Raw genomic sequence first — 9758 nt, 5'->3', positions numbered from 1 at the left:
TCATGCTTGGGACTTCTTACAAAATGCGAGGCCTTGCTACAAAATGGGCTGTGCTCCCCTATGACATTTCCTCAGAAGGTCATTATGAAAGGACAACACTCACCCACACAACAAAAGGCACCTCCTCTTTCTGGGCCAAGCAGCCCCTACATATATCCTAAAGGGACCTTAAGGCAGCCCCATTAAATGATATCAAACAGAATAATCAGCTCTGGGCATGAGAAGCTCAGCAGGAAATGATGGCCGGGCTCATAGTCCTGGAAATAGAAGAAAATATATACCAAGTGCAGGGCATCTGTCCCCACCCCCCAAACTTTCCTTCCCATCTTCTGGTTTATAAGCAACTCCCTCAAGATGCTAAATGAAGAAAGGCACAGCTAGTTACATGGTAGAAGTAAATGGCAAGAATTTAAAAACAGCTGAAGCCTGCATAAATAGATCCCTTAAGGATAAATAATTTATATTTGAATAGTTCAGGGAATTTTGAGGTTACAAAAGCTAAGACGCATACACTAGGCATTATTAAGCCCAAATTACTAGTATCCTGAATTTATAAATCAGGTAAGAATAGTGAGATCAAACACAAGACATAATTGTGCAAAGAGACAGAAATAGCTGCAGAGAACAGGACTGGCTTGTCCAAGGAGAGGCCAAGATGACTTCCAGCCCTGAGAAATAGCTGGCAAGTCAAGAGACACTTGCAGGCTCTAGCCGAGGGATCAACAACCTTTCCAGAGGATTGCACTAAACCACAGACTCCTTTCTTTCTGGTAGGTCTAGCTACTCAAGCATGGCCACTGAGCAGGAGGGGCCTGAAAGAAAGCCAGCTTTCTCGCAAGCACTGGTCTCCATGCTGCACATAGTACAATGGTTTTGAGGGATGGGAAGACTGGTTAGTTCAGTGAATGTACAGAGTAGTGGGATGGGATGGGGGTTCATAAAACACAGTTCTTAAGAGATGACTAAAGGGGCTTGCATTTCTGATTGGGGGAGTAAACACAGACTTGAGGCATAATGGAAATTATTCTGATAAACTCTTCCAGGAGGGCAGATCCTCATTCTACCACTCTAGATCCAAAGACTCTGTTGAGATTATGGCAGAAAATGAAGCCCTTGAGCATCATGCCATCTCATGCAAGCTTCTGGGGCAGCCCCTCCCTTCAAAGGAACCAAGAGTCCTTTCCAAGTCAGTAATTCACTTTAGAATTTACTGCAGAATTCTGCAGCTTTCATTCCACATTTAGGATTCAGTTACCTCATTTTTTCTTTTCCTGAGGAAAAAAACTGTGGAAGTAAAATGTATATTTTTAGGACTTTTTGAAACATATTAGCAAATGTCTAATCAGAATGACTGTCTCAATTTACACATGGATGAAAACGTCCATTTCCCTAGTCCCCATTGCAATATTTTGCCATTCACTAGGTAGGGAAAAATTGTCTTTGTTTCAATTAGCACTTTTAAAAAATTAGTAAGTCTAAGTACTTTTCTTTAATTCTACTTTTGGTGTGTGTGAGTTGCTATCCTTTGCCAAATTTCCATTGAAATATTTTCTTTCTCTTATTGATTTGTATGGTCTATTTAAATATGACAATTATTAATATTTTCCTAGCTTGTCATGTGTTAACTTCAGTTAAAGGTGTTTTTGACACAGAAGTATTGGATTTTAATGCAATCAAATCCAGCAATCTTATTCTTTATTGTTTCTGCCTTTGTTATTACCATGGTTAGGAAAACCTTTCCTAGGCCAAAATTATAAAATTATTAAACCATACGTTCTTCTGGGTCTTTTATGGATCTGGGTTTTACCTTTCACATGTAATCCACCTGGAGGCTATCTTGGCATAGGAGTTAGATAAACATTTACCTTTATTTTTTCGCCAAATGGTTCGCCTTTTGTCATAACAAGTTATTGAATTATCTATCCTTCTGTGATGTTCTGAAATGCATGTGAAGTAAAGTATTAGTTCTTTGGCAATTTTTCAAATTGACATTCCTGACACCCTTGCCCAGCTCAGCTCCCCTCCTTCCTGCTGAGTGTGTGTTAAGATGCAGGCAGTGGTTGAGGACTGGGCCCCACATAGGATCTGGGTAAAGACTGCTAAGTGTCTGTCAAGGGAGGGGTGGGTGGGTCTCATCTGGGTCTCATCAACTCCATTACTAACCGCTTCCTCCTCCACTTTCTATTCAATGTGTCCACTTTCCTGAGACACCTTAAGATTTGTTGAAAAAGGTGACAACATTCCCCCTTTACAGTTACCTTCTCCCACCAAAACTTTGTCTTCTACTTTCACAATGGGAGCTGAAACGTCCTAACAACCACAGCTGATCCTGACCCCAACAGAACTGATAGGACTTCTAGGCACATGGTGTTGTTTATCAGCAGGGGAAATGACTTCGGGCCCTGGGGTGACACACTCAGCCTTACTGACACAGCCTTGGGAGAGAAGGGAGCAGAGATACTCATACAGCACCACCCAATCAGGTGCAAGGACTGGCCCTTGCTTGGTGCCACCTGGGCTATGAAAATTGTCTGTGGCTGCTGTAAAAGGTAAGAAAGAGCAGTGACTGTGCCCGTCCCTTAATGCCCTACCCCTTTCTCTTTCCGACTCTGGAACAAATAATGAAGGAGGTACCACAGGGAGCCCTGCATTTGTGCTGAGAGGCCTTTATGGAGTGGGGCCCTCAGGGCAGTTTCCCCTGCACACTCAGGGACTTCTCTGTAAGACAGCTGTTGGCCCTGGTTTTGAGGAAGAGCGTTCATTTTGCCTTCTCAACTAGACTGTCAGCTCCCTTTCTAGAAGAAGAGAGTGTATCTTGTTGACATTTGTGTCCCCAAAACCCAGCACAGTACCTGACATTTAAAATGGGCTCAGGACATAAAGGTTCAACAAACTTAAGTACCGATGTGTTGTTAGTAATAGTAATAACAGACACTTAGGAATCAACTTATAACTTACACTTTGTACACTGTGTGAAATTAAATGTTTTGTTTTGTTTAACAGGTGGCTTTGGTGTAGAGGACAAGGATATAGCAAGCGGAAACATTCCTTGTGAAACTCCTCATTCAATAGGATAGACTAGTCTCTGAGTGGGAGCTCTGGAGCAGGGAGCCTGGAGAGAAGTACACTGAGGAGAGCTCCAGGATGAAGGAAAACAAAGGTGATTCCAAGTGGGAGGAAGGAAGCCCAAAAAGCCTAAAGCCCCCAGGAACTTTAATGCCAGTCTTCCCTGACCAATTCCCTCTCAGAGGCCAGGATCCTATAAAAATGCATTTGAAGGTGGCTTGAGGCATTTAGACAGCCTTTAACTCATGGATGTTCAAAATCAACCTTTGTCCCCTCCCAGTATCATACAACAGGGCCAGGGATTTGACTTGTGGCTCTTCAGAGAAGCCCCATGAAAAACAGCTCTTGCCCCCTGAACTGAGCGATTTGCAGGGCTTACAATTTCTCAATGCTTCAGACACATAGTCAGTTAAGAAAAAAATCTAATTTATTACCCTAGAAAATACTGTTTTCTCTCCATAATTCATGGAGTACATACAGAACGATTTTTTTCTGGGTTCACTCACATACCTGCCTTTGCTCTGAAGCAATAGGATAGCGGGGTGGCCTGGCCTGGACCCTGGCCCTTTCAAGAAGCCTTCACCTGGCCCCTGTAGCTGTCACCTGCGCCTATCCTGGGCTCTCCACCAGGTAAGAAGCCTGTCCAGAATCCTGTAGCTAGTCAATTTGCTTGTTGGCTCCAGACTGTTATGATGGAGCCAACAAGCAAATTCAGGACAATTCCAAACTTGATCTCTTACCCATTATTTAGGGTGCAAATTCTTACTGATGGGATCGGTAGGGCATAGCTCTCCTCTCCAGGCTCTCGAAATTTTCCTGTGATGTTCCAAGTCCTCTTTCCCCACAGACTTCACTTGAAATATTTGCTCCTTGTCTCAGAACTCTAATTACACATTTAGTCTCTGCTCATGCAGCGGCTCAACGCAAAACCCCTAAACACCCGAGGCTTTATCAACTCATTTCTTCCCAACACTTTGCTTCAGAACCCTGGATTCCCCCTGTCCTGGCTCAGCGGACGGCTTCACCAACCTGCCATCCCACGCCTGGCTAATCTGAGTGGCCGTTTGGTGCTCTCGGCCCCCGCTCTACATCCGCGAACAAGTCGGCATCTCTGGCTCGGGGCCAAACAGGAGGGACCTGAGCGCCCAGCGCGCACCAAGACCCGCAGAGCCCGAGCGGCCGGTCGCATCGCCGAACTACGTTTCCCACAGTACTCGGGGAAGCCGGGGCCGCCGAGGTGCGGCCCGCCCCCGCTCAGGCTCGCGCGGAGCCTCCTGGGAGTTGTAGTCCGGGCCGCTCGCGCCGGCGCTGCTGAGGGCTTGTTGTCGGCCTTTGTCTGTCTGCGGGCGCGCGCCGCTGCGGTGAGTGAGGCCGCCGGCCGGGTCCGTACGCCCGAGCGAGGCTGGGCCCCGCCTGCAGGCCGCGGTCCCTGAGCCCCCTGCGGCCTTGAGTAGGCCTGGCCAGCTTGGACTCCCCAGGGCAGCCAGCTGCGTGGGGAGAGGTCTGCGGCCCGCAGGAAAAGGTCCAGCTGGACCAGAGAAAGGGGTGCTGAGGCCCAGCGCGCAGGGCCGGCCCGGGGGTTTGGGGGTGGGAGCAGACCTGAGGCGGGAAGGGAGAGTCTGTCGGTAGGAGCAGGGGTCCCTCCGCCGCACAGCACGGCCGGGTGTGGAGCAAGGCCCTGCACCCCGAGACGCGGGAGGGGGAGACCACAGGCAGGTGTGCCCCGGGGCCCGCGGGGAGGGTTTCAGAAGACGCACAGGAGAAAGTGCAGTCTCTCTGAGGTGGGTGAAAGGGAGAAAGGACAAACTTCGTTGGGTGGAGAATAGGAAAGGACAAAGTGGATTCAGGTGTGCAGAGAAAATAATCACCCCCTCCCCAGAATCTCCTAATCCTTAAACTATCCCTCAAGAAAGCAACAATCCTAGTCCTCTGCTGTGGACTCTCAACTTTAGGCCTTAAACCTGTAGGTCATGTCAGAGGCCCTTCACATTTGGTTATTTTATTCTCCCAAGAGCTACTTGATAATACAGTGTTATCAGACTATTTAGTAAGTGAGGAAATAGGGTCAGGGCTCTTTGGTTACTTGCCCAGTGTCATTTAAGGGGAGAGAAGGGTAATCCAAGTCTCTCATGGCCTAATTCTGAGCTTTTTCCCCAGGATATAATGGCCTTTCTTATAGGAAAAGCAATATTTTCTACTATAAAGTGACTTTATCCAAAAATCTTCAGGAAATTGATTCCTCAGATTTGTGGAATCTAGGGAGAAAAATACGACAACTTCCCTTTATTAATCAAGGAGGTTCCTGAGACACAGCTGAGCTGTTTCCTGTTAAATATCTCACAACATGTGGAGAGGCACAGCTGTAAGTGCTGCCCACACGTTCTGACCAAACTATTTGCTGGACTAACCAGAGACAGAGTCCAACCTCAGGTAGCAGGTACCTATATACTTTCCACTGACTCTTGATGGATGTGTGGTTGAGCAGTAACACCTTCCACTTCCAAGTGAACGGTGTTGTAGTGTCCTGACACTCTGATAGGGCATCGCTTTGTGTCTTGTACTGCAAATTAGAGCTGAGTCCTCCAAATAAAGAGTTTAAATGCCTCTCCAGTCATCAAAACATGCAGCAGAAAGGGCAGTTGTCAAGAAGACCAGGTGTTTGGGTTAACAAAGAATTGTAGTATCACACTGCTATTTCATTAAATCAGGAGGCCAGCATTTTCATGGGACATAGTAGAGGGAAACAAAGATTATACATTGGACCACTGCATAAATAAAATGTAAGTATTCAGTAATTAGGGTCCTGAAATAAGAATATCCCCAAAAGGATAATGTGGAACACGAGGATTCCTAGGATCTGGAAGGATAGTAAGGTCTGGTCAAGCTCTGTTCCATTCTATTTCATTTTATAAGAATTCTCACCAGCTTTTTAGTGACGAGAAAGTAGAGAATTGTCTGGACATAGGCTTTGGATCCAAAAAGTCTTGGATTTGAGCCTTTGCCTCACCTTGACTCCTTACTGGCTCTGGGAATAGAGGCAAGTTACTTACCCTAATCGGTGTGCCTTGGGCTTGGTTTTGGAGTCTGAAGTAGGTCTTTTTTCCTCCAAGAATTGGCAAGTATTTATAGTTCCTCAGAACTGGTATTCTCATACCTTGAAGCATCTGGAGCCTCCTAAGAAGTGCCAAAAGGAAATATGAAATCTCTTGTTCTGTCCTAATAACCTAGAGGGGACTGGAGAGGAGAGCTGGAGCCATTTCAATCATAGAATCAATCATGATGGCTGAAATTTTTTTTATATTCTGAATTCCTTTGGACGCTTGGAGGATAGAATAGCAGGCTGTTAGGCAGGGGAAGGAAGTGGACGATTCCAATCACATGCTAAGGCTAAGCTAAGGTACAAATAGGATGGACCATTATCTTGGCACTGGCAAGAAGAGATACTTGTTTGCTTTATGTCTTCTCTGCTTTCCCACCTCCTGCTTCCTCCTGGACTCATTTATAAGTGGTCATGGTACCTTTTGGCTCATTTTGCAGTTACATTGTAGGTGACTGACATTACATCAGGCAATCAAGATTTCCTCCATTCACTCATACCCCAAACTGGAGCTCCTGTTGACTTTATTCTCCTCACTTATCAATTCTCCTGTCCTTTCCTGTTTGTTTTTGTTGTTCTGTTTTGTTTTTGTTTGTTTGTTTTTCCCTCCCCAGGTACTCAAGAACAGCCCATGGAAGAATCATATGAAGAGGTGGTGATTAAGGTCATACAGCAGGAGTGGACATGTTTGGATTTCCAACAGCTACTCTGCTGGACTGTCATGGAAGATATGCCCAGAATGTAGCATTTTTCAGTGAGTCAGTTGATTGCTGGGATGCCCTCAACTCATAATAATCAGTGTCCCTGTTCTCAGCACTAGTCAACAGGCTGAGGATGCAGAGAAGATGTTCCTTTGGTGGAGCTCACCGTTTCTAGGGATTACAGGGAAAGCCTACAAACTGGAGTTAGAAATAATAGAAACAGAGCACAACAGTCTTGATATGGAGGTAGTCTCTGAGAGAATGAATGAGCAGTTTTAAATCTCAGCACAATCATTGAATAACAAGTTGAAATCTCCCTAGGATGACTCCAAGAAAACTATTATTAGTGATGAATGGACCCATATTTAAAGTGCAGTAGAAGCCTCATATGCAGGGCAATACTGGAGAGTACTGTCAATATCTGCATAGGAAGTGTTGAGAATAACTTCCAAACCAAAATAGACTTCAGTTCCACCATAGCTTAGCAGATTGAAATAGCATGGATTTTAAAGGGAAAAATTCCTTGGATCAGATTCTGTGATAGCCCTGACTTGATCTGTGTTATCAGACAAGTTATTTAACTTTCTTGTGCTCCAGCCTCTTCATCTGTAAAATGGGACAATAAGCTCTATCTTGCAGGGTGCAGGGATTAGAATTAATAGATGTAAAGTATGAAGGATTCTGCTACATATATTCTGATATCATGGAGCTTACTCCACTGTTAGGAGAGCAGACTAGAGCAGAAGTGGATTTCTCATGAAACTAATGAAACAAGGTTCGGGATCTTTCCCTTACACTGGTCTCTTCAAGGCCTTGTCCCTACTTTTATACTGTTTCTTAATGAAATCCATCCAAAATTTCAAAGCTTTAGGCCCTACACAACCTGGATCCACACCTGTTTTGGTGTCAGAACTTGGGTATGGCACTAATTTGATCATATATAGTTTTCTTAATTTTTCTGAGCCTGTTTTCTTATCTTTAAAATGGAAACAACCATGTCTATACACAATACTATTTGGAAGGCTAAATTAAACTAAATTTAGAGGCAGTACACTGCTATGGAGCATGCCTGAATCCCAAGTCTATGCTTACCTAGCTGCACAATCTTTGACAACCTCCCTATACTTTCACTTTCTTAACTGTAGCAATAGATTGTTTTCAGGATTAAATTATCTATGCAAAGTTTATAGTATAATATCTGGCACATTATAAGCACTCAAAGCATTGTTTCTTTTTTCCCTGTTCTTCTCACTCAGCATATTGGTGCCTCTTACATGACTTCCCTCTCATTTTACCAGATGTGATGACAGAAGCCCACCACAAATATGATCACTCTGAGGCCACAGGATCCTCAAGCTGGGATTTCCAGAATTCTTTCAGAAGAGAGAAGCTGGAACAAAAATCCCCAGATTCTAAGACACTACAGGAAGATTCACCTGGAGTGAGACAGAGGGTCTATGAGTGCCAGGAATGTGGAAAATCCTTCAGGCAAAAGGGTAGTCTAACGTTACATGAGAGAATCCACACTGGTCAGAAGCCCTTTGAGTGTACCCACTGTGGAAAAAGCTTTAGGGCCAAAGGCAATCTTGTTACACATCAACGAATACACACAGGAGAGAAGCCTTATCAGTGCAAGGAGTGTGGGAAAAGCTTTAGTCAACGAGGTAGTCTGGCCGTTCACGAAAGACTCCACACTGGACAGAAACCCTATGAGTGTGCTATTTGTCAGAGAAGCTTCAGGAATCAAAGTAACCTCGCTGTTCACAGAAGAGTTCATAGTGGTGAGAAGCCCTATAGATGTGATCAGTGTGGAAAAGCCTTCAGTCAGAAAGGAAGCTTAATTGTTCATATCAGAGTCCACACAGGCCTGAAACCCTATGCCTGTGCACAATGCAGGAAGAGTTTCCACACCAGAGGGAATTGTATCCTGCATGGCAAAATCCACACAGGAGAGACACCCTATCTGTGTGGCCAGTGTGGGAAAAGCTTCACTCAGAGAGGGAGTCTGGCTGTGCACCAGCGAAGCTGCTCACAAAGGCTCACCCTATAACCACTCTCATCAAAGGAAGTTCTCTTTATGAATTAACAGCATAAAATCCCCTGAGGTTAAACAACCTATTCAATTTTACAGAATGAATGGAGACTCCTTCAGAAAGACCATCATTGGGTAGAGCAAACTGACTTTTCTCCCTTCCCCCAAATGAATATCAAAAATAAATGTCTTGTTTATTATCGTTATCATGTATGATTCATAATTTGTCCACTTATTTTGACCTAATTTCCCAAGGTACCACCATTAATCTAGTACACAATTGGAGATTTATGTAGCATATACAGATTTTAAATTTGCAATTGACACCATCAGCCTGTTTTAAAAAGTCAGCCTCTTACCAATCCCAAGATTATTTTCTTCTCTACATATTCAAATTAATCTTGTTTTGCATTCAAGACCACTGGGCAGAATTCATGAGGCAAATCTAATAATCCTCATATTGAATATTATCTGAATGGTAGTCTCAACAGCATATTCTTAATCACCCATGTTCATAGCAGAGGCCCTAGCCTTTCCTTACAAAAATAGGATCCCTTCCAAGCCTGCACTGTGGTTTACTTCAGTCTTCCACTCCTAACTGGGATAGAGATAACTTGCCTATAGCCAAAGAGCAGACAACTATCTACAATAGTTGACACAATGACTCTCACTCCCTTTTGGCAACAGCAGCAATATCTCAAGAGTTAGAGCCACCTAGTAAGGGCATAAGTGTCCTCATTACTGAGCTCAAATTTGTAGTCAATAATGAAGTTCCAGTCCTCCAACACAATCCTCTTCCTCCTACACAGATACATGCATGCACACACAGAAGAAATTTGGAAAGTAATAGTTTTTTACCTCT

The 9758-nt window shown here is 44.3% G+C and overlaps 1 protein-coding gene across 2 annotated transcripts; it reads left to right on the top strand.

Annotated features, from left to right (window-relative positions):
• Window positions 1–4352: 4352 nt before the first annotated feature.
• ZNF32 (zinc finger protein 32) lies at window positions 4353–9207 on the top strand. Of its 2 annotated transcripts, none has more exons than XM_082853846.1 (3): window positions 4353–4427; window positions 6778–6917; window positions 8163–9207. In XM_082853846.1, exons 2-3 carry the CDS (start codon window positions 6848–6850, stop codon window positions 8912–8914), a joined length of 822 nt encoding a protein of 273 aa, XP_082709972.1. In that variant the 5' UTR covers window positions 4353–4427; window positions 6778–6847; the 3' UTR covers window positions 8915–9207. The 2 variants fall into 2 exon arrangements, with proteins under 2 accessions (XP_082709972.1, XP_082709971.1); XM_082853845.1 differs by having other exon boundaries at window positions 8121–9207.
• The last annotated feature ends 551 nt before the right edge of the window (window positions 9208–9758 follow it).

This window comes from Leucopleurus acutus (genome assembly GCF_964270905.1).
Source record: "Leucopleurus acutus genome assembly, chromosome: 14".
In the NCBI taxonomy this organism is placed as follows: Eukaryota; Metazoa; Chordata; class Mammalia; order Artiodactyla; family Delphinidae; genus Leucopleurus; species Leucopleurus acutus.
Note: the sequence above shows the minus strand (reverse complement) of the source record. Positions and strands in the feature narration are given on the sequence as shown.